Raw genomic sequence first — 22059 nt, forward strand, 5'->3', positions numbered from 1 at the left:
GAGACCCAGCCCGACACATATTTCTTGTAGACATAAAACAGCATCCCGCTTAGATTATATAATTTTGGGGAAAAAAAATAATATGGTGGTTAAAGAGATCAAGACCCATCCAATTTTGATTTCTGACCATGCCCCTCTAAGTATTGAATTAGAATTAAATCTTCCCTCAAAAAATAGACCTTGGAGGTATAACAACTTGGTAATGACAAAAGAAGAGGATAGGGAATACTTAATGACACAGTTAAAATTATATTTTAAGGAAAATAGAGGAACTGTGTCAACTAATATATTGTGGGACGCTGCTAAAGCGGTAATAAGGGGCCATTTGGTTAGGAAGGAAAAAGACATAAAAAGTGAATGGTATAAAAAAAGGCAAACAAAACTTAAGGAATTGGAGGAGTTACAAAAAGAAATAGTGGGAAAGTGTAATCCTAGTTTACAGATTAGAATGAAAGAGATTCAAAAACAGTTGGAGGCCCTAGATATGGCAACAATGTGGAAAAAGGAAATAATGGTTAAGAACGACTTCCAGAGGAATAGCATTAATACAGCAAAAAGATTAGCTAATTATTTGAAAGTTAAAAAGGCAAAACAATCAATTAGAACTATTAAAATTAATAATAGTACAACTCAAAACTCTAAGGAAATCACTAAGGCATTTGAAGACTTCTATAAAAATTTATATATGAAAAAGAATATAACGGAGGTGTGGGACGCACCTAAGCTAATTATAGAGGAGGAAGCAAAAGCCTCACTGGGTGCTGAGATTACACTCCAAGAGATAAAGGAAGTAATAAAAGTGCTCAAAAAGGGTAAATCACCAGGGCTGGATGGCTTTACTTCTGACTTTTATAAAGAAATGGTAGAAATTATAGCACCTGAATTGCAGGTAGTTTTTAACGAAGTCTTGGAAGGAAAGAAAGCCCCGGACTCATGGAAGGAAACAGAAATAATTTTGATATTAAAGCCCCAGAAAGATCCGGAAGAAGTAGGTTCATATAGGCCCATTAGTTTACTAAATCAAGATTATAAGATTTTTGCTAAGGTTTTAGCAAATAGACTTAAGAGAGTTATCCCGTCAATCATAAAAGGGGACCAATACGGTTTTATTGAGGGTAGATCTATTGCCCATCCTATTAGAAATATCTTAAATGTATTGCACCATGGCCAAAAGAAAAAAATAGCTCTGTTAAAGTTGGATGTTTATAAAGCCTTTGATACTCTCTCACATGAATTCTTGTGGCAAATATTAAAGAAGATAGGTTTAGAGGAACGGTTCTTACACGCTATACAGGAAATATACAACGGAGGTAAGGCCAAAGTTAGAGTCAACACTGACCACTCACAAGCGTTCCCAATTCAAGGGGGGGTAAGACAAGGCTGTCCACTATCCCCGCTTATATTTATAATAGCTATAGAGCAACTAGCAGAGCGAATTAGGAATGCCGGGAGAATAGAGGGGTATAAGTCAGGTATTGAAGAAATGAAAATTAATTTATTTGCGGATGATATCATAGTAATTATGTCTAACCCAAAAGACGGAGTTAAAGAGATTAAGATAATTTTAGATGATTTTGAAAAGTGTTCAGGGCTCGGAGTGAATATGGCAAAATCAGAAATTCTATACCTTAATGTTAATAGAGAGGAAAAACAGGAAATAAATAGGATTACGAATATAGGAATGGGAGCCAAGAGATTAAAATATTTAGGGATAGTCCTCCAAAAAAATATGGACAAAATGATAAAGGAGAACTATGGTAAAATATGGAAGAAAATAGAGAGGGATATGAATAATTGGAATCATAAAATACTAGGGATATCATCTAGAATAAGATCTCTTAAAATGTTCATGATACCAAAGTTAATGTATTTGTTCCAAACGTTACCCTTAGGTTTGAGGAAAAATCAAATTGAACAATGGAATAAAGCAATCAAAGTGTGGATTTTTAATAATAAAAACAGTAGGTTTCATAAGAGAATTCTATACAACCTTAAATCAGAATTAGGTTGGGGAATCCCAAATTTAAGTAAATATTATGAGGCCTTCCAACTAAGAGCGTTACTTGATTTGAGTGAGGATAAGGTACAGAAGTGGATTAATTTCGAGAATGCGGTCAACAGTGGCATTGGAAGATTTGGATTTTTTTCCACAGTGTCGACAAAAGATCTAAAATTAGCTATAGGGCCCGGAAGAGCAGCATTAGAAACCTGGATGAAATGGTACCCACAGTGGCTAGGGAAGGTTTCAAGGTGGAGTCCCCTAGAAGCTATTGTTAAGGAGGTGCATGCTATAAAATGGTGGGAAAGGCTTAAAAACAAAGGCTATTTTAGAGTGGACGATATGTTTAGGGGTGGTAAGCTAAAACCCTTACAGGAAATTATAGAAGATTTAGGTAATCAATACTGGTTAAACATAGCAGGCTTGCATAAGAGAGTTAAGATGATCAGTGAAAAGGGAGAGCTTTGGTTAGACACTCCAATGGAAGAGATATATAAGGTAATGGCCAAACAAAGGAAGGGTCTAGTGGGGTTATTATACAGAAAAATGATTTCAAATAAAGATAAAATAATAGTACATTTACAAAAGATTTGGAGTCATGAAGGTCAGTTAACAGAGGGGTTGGCTGGGAAAATCTTGGATGGTCTAGAAAGGATTAAAGTAACCAAATTTAAAGAACTGGAATATAAATTTTTCACAAAATGGTACAAAACTCCCGCACAAATAGCCAATATATTCCCAGGAGTGAGCTCCAAGTGCTGGCATTGCAAACAATTTAAGGGTTGGTTTGCACATATGTGGTGGGAGTGTGAAGAGGTAAAACCCTTTTGGGGGGAAATTATTCAATTTATTAGAAAAGTCTGCAATGTACCATTAACCATTGGCTTTAATATGATGTTGTTAAGCATAATAGGAAGTCCGGCACTAAGTAGACCCATGCAAAACCTTGTCAAGGCAATGATACTAGCGGGGAAGGCGGTCATCGCCTTGGGGTGGAAAGATAAAAGTAAATGGTCAATAGAAAGCTGGCACAGCTATTTGTTTGATTACATACAGTCTGACATCGTGGCAACAATCAACAAGGATTCCACGTGGGAAGATAAAGTCAAGGAAATCGAGACCAGATGGAACCCTTATTTAGAGTGGATCTCAGGAGAAGCAAGGAAGGACATTCAGTGGAAGATCAGGACTCTGTGCCCTTGGCTAAGGGGAAAAGACTAAAAGAAGATGGGGAGGGTTGGGGGGGGGGGCGAGGGTTATTTGTAATTTCAACATCCATATGCTGTAATGGCCAATTGTACTAAAGTCAATAAAACATAAAAATATTTATTTAAAAAAAAATGTCATCCGTGGTGGCATTAAAGAGGCCCTGTCCGTAAAAAGGTAAGTCCTCTATTTTGAATTTGATGTCAGGCTGCAGTGACGAGGACCTAAGCCATGCATGCCGGCGTAGGGCAATCGATGAGGCCATAGTCCTAGATGAACATGCCACAGCATGACGCACTGTGTTAATTTGCTGCTTGCTGACCCTAGTAAGTTCCTGAAGGAGGTGCGAAGCCTACTTCTGTGCTGCATCCGGTAAGGAAGGAACCAAGGTGTTAAGTTGGGAGGTCAGGTTGAAAGCATATGCCAAAAAATAGGCCATATAATTGTGGATTTTTGTGGCGGTGGTGAGAGAATAGATCTTTCTTCCTAGAATATCCAATTTCTTTCCTTCCTTTTCAGGTGGGACTGGGTGTCTTGTTTGTTTCGATTTTGAGGACGAATGCACTATCATGGAATTTGGAGCCAGATGATTGAAAAGAAATTTAGATTCAGGAACATGAATTTTGTAAAGGGATTCAAACTCGTTTCGATGTGGGTGGCACTGAAGCGGGTTTGTCCCAATCCTCTTTCAAGGTTTCCAGGTGAACTGGAAGCATCGGAAGAAAGGAGCCTGCTGGCAGGTCTACGTGCACTAAATCGTGGACTACATCCGAAACTCTAGGTGCATCAGTAGTCAGCTCAATGTTAACAGAATTTGCCATATTAGATAACAGATCCAGATAGCATTTGGAACCCTCTGAGAGTGAAAGGTCAGCAGGTTTGATAATGTCAGATGCCGGTGAAGGAGGAGCTGAGGCTGTGGAGTGAGATGAGTCAGACTGCTCAGCTTCAGACTCTTCTTGGGTTTCGATGGGTGTCTCAAGAGGCTTAGTTATTGTAGCAGTTTGTTTGGTCAGCAGAGGAGGCTGTTCCGGTCGTTTAGGAGAGACTGAACACACTGAGGTCGATCTGGTTGGAGACAGTGGCTTCGACACCATAGTATAGTGTTAGGGTGGCAATAGGGACTTTCATGGTACCGAGGACGATCCTCACAGTATGCCTGCTCTCGATGTGAAGGAGTTTCACGGTACCGAGGATGGTAAAATACCTCACGGTACCGAGAGTATTCACGGTATCGAAGGTCTTCACGGTATCGATACTGATGATCTGTAATATCTTCGGTACCTGCGAGGAGATGGTGACCTGGACCTTGATGGGCTATAATAATAATAGCGTTCCCTGAGACGGCTTCGAGATTTCTCGGCTCGAACTCGAGTGGATGCCTCTCTCGGTGTCTAGTGTTCCCTTAGGAATGGAGATGCGGGTGTCACTACCTGTTGTTTAGTAGGCATCGAGACCTCCCAGAATGAATGTGCGCCGAGAATGTTTGCGCGCTGACTTCTGATGGAATCTGGAGATTTGGTGTCGAGGATCTTGTCTGGTAAAGATCCATGAACTGAAGGGGACCGAGAATGAATGTGTACGACCTCAAGAGGTACGGTATCGATGGGCGCCGAGGCTTCCAATGGAGTCGGTGGTGTGTATACCGAGGTCGTGGTGTCGATAGTCGGGTGCTATGCAGAAGTCATTGTTGGAGACTTCGAATCCGAGGGTCTATGGCTTGTCTTAGACTTAGTTTTTGGTGATGTCGAAGTCGAAGGGTCTTTAGAAGTCGATTCTGTGCGATGTCTCTTCCTAGAATCGTCAGAACTTCTTCAAATGTTTGGGATCCCAAAGTATGGGACATAGTAGGGCGCAGGGAGGACTCTAACAAGTGACTTCTGAGTCTAGCCACGCGGTTTTTTCTCGCTTGCTTCCCAAACTGGCTGTAATGCAGGCAAGTGTCGGTACGATGAGCCTCACCCAGACAGAAAAGGCATAAAGAATGTCCATCGGTAGAACACCGAACACACTTTTTAAAAGTGATTTTGTCTTTTCCTTCCATCCGCCCGGGGAAGAGAGGGGGGGAGGAGAAGGAGAGGGACGAAGGCTGAAGGCCGAAGGAGAAGAGAGGGATAGTAAGAATTTTTTTTTACGATACCAGTGAGTTGAAGAAAAGGACGAACGGTGAGGAAAACGGTGAGGAAATAGTACAGGAAAAGGATGAAGATTGTGATGAATAGAGGAGACTCAGCGAGGTAGGTGTATCCCGGGCGGCGGTAAAGACAAAAACTGGGTGGGTGAAGCGCCTCCCTCTCGTCTAGGCATGCGCAACGGATGCCTCCTCCCCGGGACAAAAGGAAGTGTGCACCAAAATTAACGCTCCAAGATTGCTTTGAATTCTCCGAGGTCGGGTTCAATCCTGGTGGATAACCCCATGTGTGGGACTGCACAGAGACCACGAAGAAGATTAATTTCTTCCACACATCACAATTGTTGAGAAAAGAGAAAGGAATTAATTCAAATCCTTCTGGAAACGTAGCAGAGTTAACTTGCAGGTCATTGACAATACATAACTGACAATATAACAGAGATCAACTCTGATAATCTATGAATGGGACCTATAATGAATGGCATCCCATAGTAAGCACAGAAAACTACCAGGCCAAACTAAGGTCCTCTCTGATACTTTTCAATATCTTTTGTTTTATACAAAAAACAGAATTAAAATCAGTCAAGGCTTCCAAAGAGAAGGAGGCAGAAGCCTAAATTCACTCTCTCTCCCTCTTTTTGTAGGAATCTGTTTGTGGATCATGAACATAAGAACATATGATGAACCCTAATGGATCAGACTGGTGGTCCATCCAGTCCAGCATCCTGTCTCACTCAAGGCCAGTCAGTTCCTCTACTTGCAGACAAGAAACCATTGGCAAATGAACAATTTAATTTACAATAAAGTCTGAGAATAAATGGTTTAGAAATCTATAGCACATTTCTCACACACATTAAACACTTCAAATATAACATCTCAGCAATAGGCAGATTAGTAATCTTTAAAGTTAAGGCAATTTGTCTTGCACATACCAGGGGCTTCATCTTGATGGTGTAGTTCTTCTATGTGATGCAAGGTTGCATCAAGATCTGCAGCCAAATGCCTTCTTTGTTCAGTTAATTCCTGTAGTTTGTGCTCTAAAATATATTATTTCAGGTAACTTCATAACAAAATGTTAATATTCTCTGAAATAACTACATTTCAAAACAGCTTTGTAATAGGTATAGAATACCATCTAAACATTATAGGGCATACTTAGAGTTTATATAATGTGTTCGTGAATGGTACATGCAGCATACACTATGCCTAGTAGACTGAACTTATTTAGGTGCTAAAGAAAAAAATTCTTCTACAGACATGGAAAGGCTGCTTTGACTTGACCATAAACTTGATGGAAACACAAAGATCAAAATTATAAGTGCATATGTTTAAGATGCAACAAGCGTCCAATGACACCTTAAAGATATGGGCTTTTCTGACTAGGTTTTTGATCTGGCTCAGCTTCTTAACTGTACCATTTTTCCCCTTTCCTAACAAACAATGGAAGAGCTCCGTGGCGCAGAGTGGTAAAGCTGCAGTACTGCAGTTGGAACCCTCTGCTCACGACCTGAGTTCAATTCCAGCGGAAGCTGGTTCAGGTAGCCAGCTCCAGGTTGACTCAGCCTTCCATCCTTCCAATGTCGGTAAAATTAGTACCCAGCTTGCTGGGGGAAAAGTGTAGATGACTGGGGAAGGCAATGGCAAACCACCCCATAAAAAGTCTGCTGTGAAAACGTTATGAAAGCAACTTCACCCCAGAGTCGAAAACGACTGGTGCTTGCACAGGGGACTACCTTTACTTTAACAAATAATATTTGTTGTCTCTTGTTGCCTTCTGGTTTGAATTTGAGCTTTTCTGTATATTTTTTTCAGACCAGCTTTGTAGTAGTGTGAAAAAACATAAGGAAAAACTGGGAGGCGGGGAGACAAGAGAAAAATGACCAGCAAGCAATACTGTATGTAAGTGGGGGGGAATGTAGTTAAGAAGCCAAATTGCATCAAAATCTGGTGAAGCAAAGCCCTAACAAAAGCCCTAAACTTTTATGATTCAAAGCTTCCTTTATCAGATACATCTAATGAAGTAATCTCTGACACATAAAAGCTTATCCTGCCATAAATTTTGATAGTCTTTAGGTGCTACAGGGCTTCTGTTTTATTTTATTGCTTCAGACTAACATAGCCACCTATCTGTAATAATCATTATGTTTAAGATGATAGCCTGAGACCTCTCCCACATGCTTGATTTTCTTCAGAGTCAACCCAAAAGCACTGGAATTGGTTTGGGCAAAGTTATTCTGCACATCTACTCTCCCTGTGCATTTTTGCAATTGTGGCATCAGTTTATTTTCTTCTACACGTGGCTTAAATAATGAGGATTTTCAAGGAAGGTGCTTTCATTGGTGTCATAATTGGTTGGCCCCAAAAATAACGATATACTGTTGTAGTACTGTAATGATAGTTTAAGTAGGTTCTCTGGATTTCTAGCTTTCATCTGTCTCTATCTCCATCCCTCGTGAAGATATAAGGAAAACAGCATATTTCAGAAAGGGAAAGTTCTAGGAATTTACTTTTTAACGGGGGGAAATAAAGCTGGGAATTCAGAGATACTACTTAATCTATCATTAACACTGCAGCGATATACTGATATTTTAGGGCCTTTTAAAAAAACCCTGAAATCACCCAACTTAAGGCCCAGGGAGAGAGGAAGTGGTTTAACAATTATGACAGTCTAGTAATTGAAAAGTAGACTGAAGGTGGCAGGACAAGAAAAACCAATGGATACATTAAATGCTAGGAAAAAGCTGACTCAAAATCAGCTTCCTGAAAAATTTAAGGGTAAAAGTAGCCTCAAAAAAGCCAGAAAAAATCCAAAGGGGAAAAGTGAAAACTAGGCACAAAATGCATGGATAAACCAAAGCAGTACGGGGCCAGAACCAACAACAACAATGACATGCAGAAAAGAGCTGAGAAATACTATGTACATACCAGCAATGCTGCCTGGTTCAGCATCTGCAAAAGCCTGAGCTTCTTCTAGATCTTTCAAATTTGATTCCAAATTCTTCAATAAAAGTTGCTTTTTCTGAGACAATTCATTTAATTCCTTTCCTATTAAATAGAAATGTTTAGAATTTCTTGAGAAATATTTTCAAATATCCTCACAATAATGGAGTCACATAAAATGAAGAAAGATACTTAAACATTCTTTAAAAAGAGAGAGTGAATATATTCTATCTATAATTACATGAAAATAGAACAAAGGTTATTCATTCTGAAAAGTAAAGTCCTCAGGTAACTGACAGTATCACAAAAACCTGCTACAATGATTTAGGGCTAAAATCTAGAAAATATGGGTTCCTTAGAGCCACATAGAGAACTGCAAGGCTATGTTTCAGGGCCTCTCTGACACCTTCAGTGAATGTTCTGATGGGGGGGGGGGGCGGAGAGCCAATATCTTGCATCTCTTAATTAGTAGCAAACAGGAGGCCATGCTTAAATTAGGGATGGGCACAAACTAGCTCACAAATTAAATTTTGTGATGAATTTGAGCTGGTTCATGGTTTTCAAAGCAACGTTCATCAGTGTTCCTATCATCTGGCTATGGACACTCCCACTAGTATCCATAGCAAAAGGATGTTCTCCCACCTGCGAGACATTTCCACTTGGGCCTAGCCTTCCAGTAGGTCAACCTCCCCCTGCTTCCCAGTCCCAGGAGGACATTTCTGCTATTCCCAAGGAGTGTCATTCTAATGGGGGGGGGGTGTCATTCCACTCCCAAAACACTTCCAGGTGCTGCCAAACATTTCATTCCAGCCCCTATCATTCCTATCATTCCAGTCCCAGGACAATTTTTGGTACTCCCAGACGCTGCCATTTGCATCCTAGAACACCCAGGGGCTATCATTGTAATGGGGAGGGGCATGTTATGCCAGTCACAGAACATTTCTGCTACTCCCAGGGGCTGTTATTCCATTCTGGAAATTGTCATTCCAGTCCCAGAGCACTAATTCTATTTCTGGGGACTGGCTTTCCATTCTGGGATCTGTTATTCCAGTCCCAGAGCAGTTTATCTTAGCCTAGAGACATTAATTGAAAATCGACTCCAAATTTGCATTGCAAATACTTTGTGCTGTAATGTATTTCAATGGAGCCCATGCATGCCAATTGACATTCTTGGCTCCCATTGTCTCCAATAGGCCTTCAAGTCTCTCCAACTGTATCCAATGGGCAATTATGTTATTCCTTTAAAGTACGTCCCTCTGCTGGGCACTAATATATTGCAATAGTCCTGCTTGGTTTGCAAAAATGCCCCACCATCAGCTTTTACTGAGATATTCTCTGGTTTAACCTTAGTCCATTGGAGACCATGGAGGAAGGGGGCACATTCTTTGGGGAGGCCATAACTCAGATCCCTTAAACCCAAACCTCAACAAACTTGGAGAGCACATAGAGGAGAGTCAGCTGAAGAACCCTAGTGAGTGTGGTGTCTCTAGTATGTGGGGGGGCACATTCTACCACATCACAAACCAAACTGAACTGGTTCATTTCGACCTGAAAAGCTCATGATCGTCTACGGTTTGTGAACCAAGCACACCATAAACCACAAACCAAACCATGTTTTCCCAGTTTGTACTCATCCCTAGTTTAAACTCTCTTGTATAAGGGCTAGGGGGCTAATACAGTAACCTTCTATGTTACACGAATTCTTATTTTGAAGCTAAGAAAAAAGTTAACATTGTCAGGTGAATAATCATGTCAGATGAATTCATTTTTATTAGGTATGGAACATACAGAATACCTTGGATCTATCTCATTTTTATCAAACATGTCGCTCATTTTAATTAGGCCAAAATATTACCACAATATGCAGAAAAGGTGCCACTTTAAAATCAAGCTCATATATTTTGTACTCACCACGTTGTATTCCTCGTATAACGTGCTCAGCAGTGTCTAGTTCTGTAGTCAAATGCTTTCTTTCCTCAATTAGCTCACGTAGCTTAAGCTCTACAAAAACAATGCCAAGTCACCTCATAGCAGTAATATATTTTGAAATAACTACAATCAACATAATTTTGAAACAGATAAGTGACAGCATCTTGTAATTCCCAGTAACAGTACTTAGTATTTTTATATTTTCTATTGAACATTCAGCACACCACCCCATGTATATGCTAATCAACTTTACAAACTGTTCCATGGGTTGTGTGGAGCCGGAGTGATGCAGGGAGAGCAAAACAAACTAGCTCTGGACACCATTAGGGGTGTGCATTCGGTTCGGCCAAACCAAATCAACCACCGAATCACCCCTGATTCGGCTGTATTCAGAATCACATACAGCCAAATCCAATTGAGGCCCATTATGTGGGAGCCGAGTATGGCTCCCCGTATACTTCCGTATAGATATTCGGAAGTATACCGAAGTCAATGGAAAAGGCGAGAAAGGGGCTTCTGCAGCCTCAGGGGAGCTGCTTGCCTATTTTCCCGCCTTTGGTAGCCTTTTCCCGCCTCTCCCATAGCCTCCCTGGGATCAGGGAGGGGGGGAGGGGGAAGAGGAGCCCCAGCAGCCAATCCAAAGCATGCATTTGCAAAATGCATTGAAAATGCATGCTTTGCAGGGCTGTTGTGTACCTGATCCCCCAGCCATCAGCAACATTGTTGTTCTTTTGATCTTTTGCTTACTTGAGTATCTAAGTAAGCACTGTTGTCTGGCCAATCACAGAGCAGTGCTATTTTTTGAAACTGCTCTCTGTAGGGCCAGAGAACCTTTTTAAGGAGTCTGCCTGGCTGGACTCCTCCATTGCTGCTGTGTTGGTGTGTGTTGGTGTGAGAGAGAGATTGTGCTGTGCTGGCCCTTGGCCTCAGCTGCTGCTGCTCTCTCTCAGCCTTACCAGACTTGCCTGGAGTAGAGAAGACTTCTAAGGTAAGACAGTCTTGGGGTTCTTGTTTTTATTTTAGTTGGTAAAAGGACTTTTTAAGACTCAGAGTCCCTTTACTTATCCAGATTTGGGTGGTGGGTAGCTTATTTGAGGTTAGGGGGTTCTGCTGGGGGAGGGGGCCTTGGGTGGGGTTTTTTTGCCAATTTGCCCATATCTATCTTACTTTAGAGAGAGGACTTTTAAAAGTGCAGTGTCCTTTTACTTCCTGATTTGGGTGGCTTGGATTTCTTGGGGTTAGGGTGAAAGGGGTTTTTTTTGGGGGGGGAGAGGGGTTGGGAAAGTTCCTGTATTGTTAAAAGTTAAGGTTTTTTACTGTTTTAAAAGAATTCTGTGTTTGATTTGTTGCTGCTGGGTTGTGCTGCTGACTTTTCTCTTCTGGTTCTGGTTCTTGGGGTGGGGGTGCTATTTGGCCTAATTATCATTGTTTAAAAAGACACTTTTTTAACAGTTGAGTTTGTGTTGGCCTTCTGTTTGGATCTATTCTCTATTGCTGCAGGTTTTGCATCCTCCTGTCCTGTTGTCCCCCTTTTCCTGGTTCTGGTTTTAGGGGGGGGGTGTTGTTGACTGATTTGGCCTGAGGTTTCTTATTGGTGAAAAGGCCACTTTTAACAGCTGAGTTTCTTGGCCTTCTCCTGTTGTCCCTTTTCCTGGTTCTGTGTTTTTTTTTTTTTTTGGGGGGGGGGGGGTGTTGTTGAGTGATTTGGCCTGAGGTTTATTGGTGAAAAGGCCACTTTTTTAACAGTTGAGTTGCTTGGCCTTTTCTGATTGTGCTGGGGGTTTTTTTTGGGGGGGGGGGTGAGTGGGTTAAAAGTTAAGTTTCTTTCTGTCACGTTTTGGTTTTTTTAAATTAACTCTGGTTGGTGTGGGGGTTGGTGAGGGTGTGTGTGGGCTGGGTCACTTTCTGGGTCATGTTTTTATAGAGTTATTTTTGGAGTCTGAGTATGCTTTCGGTTTGGCTAGAGCCACTAAATAGGCTGCCCCACTAATAAGGGTGTTTTAGGGATTGTGTTTTTTGAAATTTAAAAAAAAATTAATCCAGTTTAGGGCTTTATCTCCTTTCAAAATTCAAGTAGGCCAGATAGGGGTGATTTAAAAAGATTTTAGGTTTCTCATAAAAGGCAGCGTGACTACTAGGCCACATCAGGCTCCCTTTTAAAGAGACTAGGGTTGCAGTGCATCTTGCTTTCAGCGACTGAAAGCTGGTGCATCCTTAGATTTCCATAGGGTAAACCACAGCTTCTCTCAAGTTATAGGGGACACCTGATTTCTAGTTTGCAAGGAAATCAGGTTTGTCCCAGGATCTAGTTAGGAGAAGTTTAACTAGGAGGATATAACAATAATTGCCTTCATCTCAAGGTAGCCTTGTAGTCAGGTAGAGGCAGGATTGCCTAGTCTCCTAAACTTTACCAGACTACTACTACCCCAACCAAAAGAGGGACAGGATAGGGACCAAAACAAACAAGTTTTGGTGGGAGGGTTCTTAAAAAGAAGTCAGGGCACCTGTTGGTTCAGGGTACAGTGCAGTGAGTTAGGTTTGTAAAAAACCCCACTCTCAGTTCAGGTTGTGTGAGACTGGCCAAGGGTGACATGAGTGACAGGCAGCAGAAGAGGGGCCCTGATGGCAAGGCCAAGGAGAAGACTAGAGAGGTGGAAGGGAGGGGGAGCACCCAGGTCTCCCCCCAACCTGTGCGTGGGGCCATTCCACAGCCGCCTTCTAGCACTCCAACCTCTGGCCGGAGTGTGACGAAGAAGAAGGCCCACCTTGGGCCCTTCATCGAGGCTGCTGCTGGGGTGCCCTCAGCAGAGGTGCCAGTAGATGCTGGCACTGAGCAGGGGTCTGCTGCTCGGGCAGTCTCTTCTCCAGCTGATGTCGCTTGGCCTCAACAGCCGGAGGAGGGGCAGCAAGAGCAGCCTTCCTTGGAGATGAGCTTTGGGGAGAGTTTTCTGTCCAAAGCGATCACCCCAAGGAGGGTGCAGAGTGTCGTGCAGGAGCTGGAGGAGAAGCTGGTTGAGGAGGACCAGCCCCCTTCTTTGGTTTTTTCAGGCACCAGCAGTCCTTCAGGGGATGACCAGGAGTGCAGGCCGCATGGGGTGGAGGGGGAAGAGATGGAGACACACGAGGTGCCTCCATCTCCGCCCACTTCCCCCCGGCGGCCAGCCCCTTCTGCCACCCCAAGACACGATGTGTCTGCCCCAAGCACCTCAAAGGAGGTGGCTCCGGACACCCAAGCTGCCAGTCAGTTTGGGCATCCGTTCACCTCCGAAGTCTGGAAACATTTCCAACTTATGGAGGATCCACGCTATGCGCAGTGCCAGCTGTGCAGGGCCCGGATCAGTCGTGGGCGGGACCCTGCCCACCTGACTCCAGTTTATAGGTTAAAAAGCTAGAAACACTATGCATCACTCCGATGCCCTAAGTGCAGGGAATTGCTTGAGCCAAAGTGAACTAAGATAGATGACAGGCAGAGCCCTGGGAAGGCAGTTTTCATGATGCAAGTCAGATCGGCTGACTGGACTCACACAATTAATTCATTATTTATTTTTATTTTATTTTATATTTAGACTTATATCCCGCCCTTCCCACCGAAGTGGCTCAGGGCGGCTTACAACATTATAATTCACATAGATTCAGCTTAAAAACATTTACATAATAAAATTAAAACCATAATTAATAAGACTTAAAAGTAAGAATAAAAACCAGCGGTCTATAAATGCATTTTTAGTTCCATCCAGAAGATAATTCTCATTGTCAGTTAGATGTTATAGACCTGCCGGAAGAGGGCTGTCTTACAGGCCCTGTGGAACTGCCCTAGGTCCCGCAGGGCCCGCACCTCTTCCAGCAGCTGGTTCCACCAGTAAGGCGCCGTTACCGAGAAGGCCCGATCCCTGGTAGATTTTAGACGGGCCTCCTTTGGCCCGGGGATTACTAATAGGTTTTGTGAACCCGATCGTAGTACTCTCTGGGGAACGTGTGGGGAGAGACGGTCCCTAAGGTAGGCAGGTCCTAGGCCATATAGGGCTTTAAAGGTAATGACCAACACCTTGTAAAATTGCAATTCAGTGTTCCTATTTAATAAAAACTTAAGGCACCATTCTTACCGTCCATACTTTCTGGCTGCGTAGTTGCAAGTATTTGTGCTTGCTGAAGATTCTTCAGATTTGATTCTAATCTCTCTTGCAACAGTCTTTTCTTCTCAGATTGTTCATTTAATTCCGCCTCTGAATAAATGGTCATTTCAAATTTTTCATTACAATCATAAATACATTTGATCATCAAGGTTGCAGTCCTATATGCACTTAACTAGGGAGTAACTCCTATTGAACAGTGCCTGTGTTAGCAGTCATAGCCCTCCTCCTGCTGAGGGGCAGTTTATAGGTTAAAAAGCCAGAAACACTATGCATCACTCCGATGCCCTAAGTGCATCACACATTTTTGTTTTAGCTCAGGAAGGATGACCCCAGAACCCACTAATTTATATAGTAGCTCACAATTTTAATGCCTGTAGCTCACAACTTTAATGCCAGTAGCTCACAAAGTAGAATTTTTGCTCACAAGACTCCGCAGCTTAGAGGGAACATTGCCCAGGACCTATTGATTCACTCACAATAAGGACTGGAGCTTGCGTACATGGGAGGTATTTGGGGCTTGTATTTCATTCCGCATGTTTTAAATTGCGATTTCAAAGTTGCCTTGAGCTTCAACGAAAGGCAAAATATAAAAAACTTAATAAATACCTCCCTAATGACATTTCCAACGAATGACAAGTCAAAAAGCACTCACCTTTAAGTCTGCTTTCTTCTTCTGGATCTGGAACATAACCCTGTGCCCTTTGCAGTTCTTGCAGGTTTGTGTCTAGACTAGCAGCCAACACCTTTCTTTGTTCTGATAGCTCTTTTACTTTTTCATCTGAGAAAATGGAAATTCCTTGCACATTTAGTATACTGGCCTGGGATTGACTGATTTTTAAAGTATCATTTTAAGGTTTTAATGATATTATGCTGATGTTTTGAACCTGTTGTAAATCACTCAGAGCCCTGTGCAGTCAGGAATTGGACAATTCAGAAATTTAAAATATAAATAATAAATTAATTAAAACTGCATTCATATTCATTATTTGCTTTTGATTATTCTACACCAAACAAATATACAACAGAACAGTTATGCAATATTTATTTAAATGTTTATTCCCTGTTCATCATCCCGAGCTGTTATAGGTGGTTAAAGCCTTAAACAAACAGTAACAAACAATTCATTGATAAAATCAAATCAGCTATATTAGCCCTTAACTCTGTGACCCCTTTTCTGAGTAACCACACTGGTCAGTTTGGAAATTGGATGGAGCCAAGAAGACACACCAGCAGGATCACCACAGGGTTCAGTAGATGGCATGACTCACATATAATACTAATAACTTCTGACTTCTGGGGGGGACTTCCGGTTCCAGCTGACAAGGGAGGATGTTTGAGTTGCAGCGCTGCTTGTTTGGAACAGTATTTTAATTTTATTTTATACCCATTCAATCGCTTTTAGCCTATCTTGTATGGAATTTTTTAAATGAACTGTTTATCTTCCGTGCGAGAAAGTTTTGGGACAGCTGCTAGCTCTTTGACTCTAAACTGTTTGCCTCCCCTATTGCTCACTCTGGAACTGGGAGTCTTAATTAGTTGGTTTGCTGTGATAAAGAGTACACTGAGAAACTCTCCTAATTAAGAGGAGGTTTCCTTTTTTCTTTTCCTTTTTTTCCCATTCTTCTCCTTTTCCTTCTCGTCACGTATTACAATGATGGCAGAGAAGCGACCTAGAGATATAGAGGAGGAAGATCCATTTCCAGCTTCCAAACAATCCAGGATCAGAGACTTTTTTAGCTCAAATGAAAGTAAAAGCAGGAGTAAGAATCATACTCCTATTTATGCCATTGAGACTGCAAATCATTTTTTTACCACTTGAGCTTGCCAGTGAGGAAAATGTGAGTACCCTGGCTGAAGATACTACTACTACATTGGAGTCAAGGGTAGGGCATATTGATTCAGCCCCTGAGGCAGCTGGAACACCTACAGAGAGCAGACTTTAAATCTTAATTGCAGGAACTGTGGAATGTCTCTTTAGAGACATTCAAAACATTAATACTCAAATGAAACAGCTACCTGCAGAGTTCACCAAGCTGTCTGCTAACAAGCAGCAGATACAATTAACATCTCAGGTACAGCCAATATCCCAGAACACTAGCATGGAGAGACAACGGCAGGCATATACCCGTCAAGGAGGTAAGGGAGCACAACTTGAAACAGGGAAGTGCTTCATGAAACAAACTCCCTCCAGCTAATATTTCAGCCAAGAAAGATCTGTTTAACAATATGTGGGCAAAGGGGACAAACTCCAAACTGGAAAGGAGGTCAGCATCCCAAATGTCATTTGGCTGACCTACTTAGAACAAAATACTCAGAAGTTGACCTGGTGGAGGCTGAATATCTTAATCCCCCAAATCAGTCTCAAAAAGTTCTATTCTCCTTTGCTTCTACCAGTATACCCTCTCTGATTCACGAGAAGACGTCACAGTTTGTTACCAAAGGTGTTTTTCCAACACGGGTGTACCAAAATGCAATTTACTTATACATAATAAGATTATATTTACCATTCATGGTGCTAGGTTCTATAGCTGCAAGAGCCTGTGCTTCTTGCAAGTCCTTTAGATTTGATTTCAGATTACCAAGCAAGGTTTTCCTTTTTTCTGACAGTTCGTTAATTTCTTCCTCTATGTGAAAAAAAAATAGAAAATTGAGGGAAAACATACAAATATATTGCCTGTAAATTTTAAATCACATAACGAATAAACATTCTGCTCTAAAAGTTTTTTAAAAAAATACTCAAGAATCTAAAAGGTCAAATAAACTACTCTTCCTGCACCTCGTACCCCTTTTTTTCTCCTACTTACTGCTGCAAACTTGGGCTCTCAAAAGACATAAACTATTCTCCCTTGCTTAGTGTTCCCCCCTTTTCCCTACTATCATAACATTTCTCATTCACATTAGTTTCACTTTGAAAACATTTTTTCCATATGTGCCAGTCAGCCATATTGTGCACAAGGAAACATTCACACTTAATGCCTCAATATAATTTTCAAGCTGGAACGAAATTATCAGCTGTTAATAACTATATTGTTCTCCAATCTAGAATGCAGTGAGGCAAGATTCTGGGATAAATGATTTCCTGGAAACAGAAATAATACAATAAATAAGCAATATGTTAATAAACTGTTGTCCAATCTGGATATCCCAGACAAGCTTGATTATGGAAGCTAAACAGGGCTGGCACTATTTGTATGTATTTGGAAGTAAGTCCACCATGGAAAACCAGGGTCAATACATGGAGGCAGGCAGTGGCAAAACACCTCTGAATATCTCCTGCCTTGAATACCCTGCAAGGTTGCCATTAGTTGACTGCAACTTGATGGCAAAAAAATAAAGTGAGGGCTTCGCTACATGTTAAAAGTCCTTGTGTCTGCCACAAGACTTTGTATCAGATATATGATGGGACTTTGTACCCCTCGGACAGATGGTAACCCTTTTTTGCTAGTGATTACAGTGAAGTAGCTTCACTCTATCCCACCCCATACACCATTTTCACATCCTCAGACAGGCCATGCAGCTGCTATTGGCTCCATTGAGAAATTACATTACTTCAAATAAATTTTTGCAACAGCGCAGCAATCTCACAGTGCAATTTAAGGGATGAAAACAGTGTAGTGGAGGAAGCCAGAAACTGTTTCTCCCCAGCCAATACAGTCATTACAGAAGAAATGGGGTTCTTGAGGACTTCTGTTGATTGTACCCTTGAGCAATAACTCATCCACCTCCTGGATGAAGAAGGTTGAATAAATTGCAGATATTTTTGGAGGAAGACGGTAAGGAGGTAAAGAATGGAATTCCAATAAATATTTATTATTGACAACACTCATCTGTCCACTGTAATGGTTAACAAGAAGTTCTAATACTTGGACATTCTGTCCTGGAAAAAGGCATCCCATCCTGTCTAGTCAGGGTACACTAGAACGTCTCTGCTGCTGCTCCCTGGGGGATTGAGATACTGGTCTATTCCTCCCTTTATTTTGTCTCCTGCTTTGGGGCTGTATTGGGGTCTCAGACTGCTGAGAGTAAGGAGGAGCTTGATACCTGTAATAAGGATATCTAAAAGGTCTCACACAGTGAGATCTTTGGAAGTTTCTATGCCCATATCTTTGCTTGTATTGTTGCTTCATGCTGGGTATAATACTCAAGGACTTAGCAGTAATTTTATATTTTCTTATGTGCTCCAGAACCTTGTCAATCTGGTCACTAAATAACTCATTACCCTTGAAGGGGAGATCTACTTAAGCTTTGGTATCTGTAGGAAGGGTCAATGATCTCAGCCAAGAATAACTTAAGACAATTCCTGATGCCATGGCCCTACTAAGGGAGTATGCAATATTGTGACCTGTGTTCAGCTGCTGTTTCCCCAGCCTCTGGCTCTCTACTATAAGTGCCTTAGCTAAAGGTTTTTAATCATATGGAACTAGGTCAACAAACTGAGTCATTCTTTCCCATAATAACGTTTGCTATCTGCCTATTGTGGCAGTGAAGTTCAATACTGTCAGTCCCATCACCCCTGATAAATAAACCTTGCAGCCTAAAAAATATAATTTGTGGCTTTCTTTATCCACAGGTGATAAGTGTGAATCCAATCTTCTTCTGGCTGGAAGGACCTCAGATACTAATACATTGGCTCTGGGACGTTGAAATAAGTCACTTCAATCACTTTATATAAGTTCTCGAGTTTTCTGAGTGAAGCTGAAGCAGATGCAGGCACACACTCATGGCAAAATCCTGCATTTCCAGGAGGAATGGCAAGGCAACTGGACCCATGTCTGAGTTGTACAGCACATTAATTATTGGGTTTGCCGATTTTGGTTCTGTTGATAAATAATCAAGATTTAGTTATTTCACTATATGAATGATCTGTTCTGCATATAATTTCAGATCTTCAGTAGGTGAAGGTGTTGATCATTCAGCTACCATATCATCTGGCAAGGGAACGGAAACATCCTCTGTATCAGCCTCAAAACCCTATTGAAGTATTGACCATAGCGCAATGAAAACTGCTTGTCAGTCACAGGATCTAGATCAGCGGTGTCAAACGTCTGGCCCATGAGCCTAACCCAGTTCCCAGAGGACTCCAATCAGGCCCGCCAGCAACTGGCAATAGCCTGCTTCCTTCTCCCTCACCTGCTTCCTTTGGTATCCATTTTTTATTTCTCCCCTGTGATGAGGTAGCTGAGCAAAGCAGCCTCTTGCTCTTTCTCTCTTCCCCATTTCGTCTTCCCAAAGGGAGGAGGAGTCTCAGCCGGTAGAAGAGCTTGGCTCTGTAGCTCTGCTGTGTGATTGAGATAGCCTGGGTTGCCAGGCTATGTCAATCACACAGCAGAACTATTGAGCCAAGCCTCTCTTCCCTCTGTTGGCTGAGGCTCCTCCCTCCTCCTTGTACCTGGGGAGGAAGGGAAAGAACCAAAGCTTCCTTTGCCCAGTTCCCTCCATCAATTGCACTGAAGAGATACAAAGAAAGCACTTTTAAGACCAACCATGTTTTATTCAAGGTATGGGCTTTCTGCCTTGCTGCACACGCGCGCACACAGAGGGAGGAAGGGAGGGAGAGAGTGTTTTGTTGGTTTGTTGTGCCAGGGCTCTCCTGGGTGCAAATGGATTTGCCTTTCTCTTTTCATTGTATTCATACCTTCATGATCCAAAAGAGGAATAACGCCAAACAGGATTAGGCTGAGAGTGTGTGCAGACCAAGTTTACCCAGCACATTTCCTTTGATTTTTCTTTCACATTTTTCTTTGATTGATTGGGGATTTTGAACTTAGACTTCCCAGATAGTAGGCTGATACTGACCAATATACATGGCTGTCTCTATATTCTTGCACTGTCACATAGGAGTTGTAATTATTTTTCTGGGGAAAACTATAGTTTTGTAGACAAACACATAGTCTTCAGTTCTTGACCAGCACATGAAGTAATTTATGTACAAAAGCTCACAATGCCCAGCCATTTCGTGTTTCCCACTAGGTCTCAGGCTCAAAGCATTTACCATGAGATTTCTGTAATGAACATCAATAAATTGAAAGTGGGTTTGCAACTTATGGGTGCACACCTGAACAGCATACTCAAAATTGCTACAGCACAGGCATAGTCTCCAGTTTTTGAAAATGACTGAGAGCAAGAGGTGTCAGTTATCTGAGGCTGTTAAATGTTTTAAGCATGTTTTATTTTAAGTAAAAAAATATTTGTGTTTGTCTGTGCCCTTTATAAAGTTTATATCTGTGCTACCTGGCATTACATTTTATGACACACATGGGCCAGCCCGACAAGGTCTCAGTTATGTCAAATCTGGCGCTCGTAACAAGTGAGCTTGACATCCCTGTTCTAGATGAACAAGATGGTGGACCACAAAAAGGAGGGTGGTGGTGGTCCTAAGAGCCGCATAGCACAGGGAACATCATTGGGTATTGGAACCACTGGGCACCTTGGCGGTGCTCATAGCTAAGTTTCATTGTCCTTGTGGACTTTTTGTGTAGTAGGTTGCACTGGTTGAATTTCTAAGATGTCTTGGTCTGAGTTCAGGTGATAAATTCTGGCTACTCGATAGTGAAGGGGTCCTTGGCCTCAGGTAGCAGCTGACGTCAACTGGTATCAGTGATCTGAGTTGAGGTGACATCAACGCTGGGTTGGTAGGTGTCAACAGCATAAACAGCTTCAAGAGGGGATTGGATAAACATATGGAGCAGAGGTCCATCAGTGAACATAAGAACATAAGAACATAAGAGAAGCCATGTTAGATCAGGCCAATGGCCCATCCAGTCCAACATTCTGTGTCACACAGCGGCCAATATATATATATATACACACACACACACACACACTGTGGCTAATAGCCACTGATGGACCTCTGCTCCATATTTTTATCTAACCCCTTCTTGAAGGTGGCTATGCTTGTGGACGCCACCACCTCCTGTGGCAGTGAATTCCACATGTTAATCACCCTTTGGGTGAAGAAGTACTTCCTTTTATCCGTTTTAACCTGTCTGCTCAGCAATTTCATCGAATGCCCACGAGTTCTTGTATTGTGAGAAAGGGAGAAAAGTACTATTAGCCACAGCATATTGTTGGAACTCTCTGTCTGAGGCAGTGATGCTCTGTATTCTTGGTGCTGGGGAGCCCACATTGGGAGGGCTTCTAGTGTCCTGGCCCCACTGATGGACCTGCTGATGGTGCCTGTTTTTTTTGGCCACTGTGTGACACAGAGTGTTGGACTGGATAGGCAACTGACCTGATCCAACATGGTTTCTCTTATGTTCTAACAGTCGGTTTTGAGAGTCCTTTTGGAATCAATGATGAGTTGGGGAGTCCTGTAAACTCCAAGGTGATCTGGCCACCCAATCTCAATGGCAAGTTAATTGTCGATGCCAAAGTGATGCCCTGCATCTGGGTGAAGGCAAGTGTGTCAGTGACATTTCGTAAGTGTGCTTCACCATTTTTAAAAGATACTCTCCCCAGTGGCTCAGAAGCTAACTGCACCACAGTTTGTTACTCAGGCAGCTGAGGAGTTGGGGCTAGCACTGAATTCCTCAGCTCTTGTTATCATTTCTGAAGGAATCCGTTTTTCTGAGGTTGAATCCATGGCTCCTAAATCCTTTCCTCATAATGCTGCTGTAAATTGAGCTGCCCTACCTTTGGTGGCTTTCAGCTTGAGGTGGCAGCAAGCAGGGCATGAGGCAGTATTATGCCCTTTCCCTAAGCATAAAAAGTAGGCTTTATGC

General features: G+C 42.1%; 1 protein-coding gene across 1 annotated transcript in view; it reads right to left on the minus strand.

The window, feature by feature from the left end:
• The window catches only part of LOC132578375 (centrosome-associated protein CEP250-like), an 83213-nt gene that overhangs the window by 46171 nt on the left and 14983 nt on the right, over positions 1–22059 (minus strand). The window contains exons 9-15 of the mRNA XM_060248332.1: positions 16843–16962; positions 14991–15116; positions 14309–14428; positions 10188–10277; positions 8262–8381; positions 6269–6373; positions 4413–4522 (exon numbers count right to left, since the gene is read on the minus strand). Of these exons, the coding sequence (XP_060104315.1) occupies positions 4413–4522; positions 6269–6373; positions 8262–8381; positions 10188–10277; positions 14309–14428; positions 14991–15116; positions 16843–16962 (791 nt within the window). The remainder of the gene's footprint in view (positions 1–4412; positions 4523–6268; positions 6374–8261; positions 8382–10187; positions 10278–14308; positions 14429–14990; positions 15117–16842; positions 16963–22059) is intronic.

The sequence above is a fragment of the Heteronotia binoei genome, chromosome 10 (assembly GCF_032191835.1).
Source record: "Heteronotia binoei isolate CCM8104 ecotype False Entrance Well chromosome 10, APGP_CSIRO_Hbin_v1, whole genome shotgun sequence".
NCBI lineage: Eukaryota > Metazoa > Chordata > Lepidosauria > Squamata > Gekkonidae > Heteronotia > Heteronotia binoei.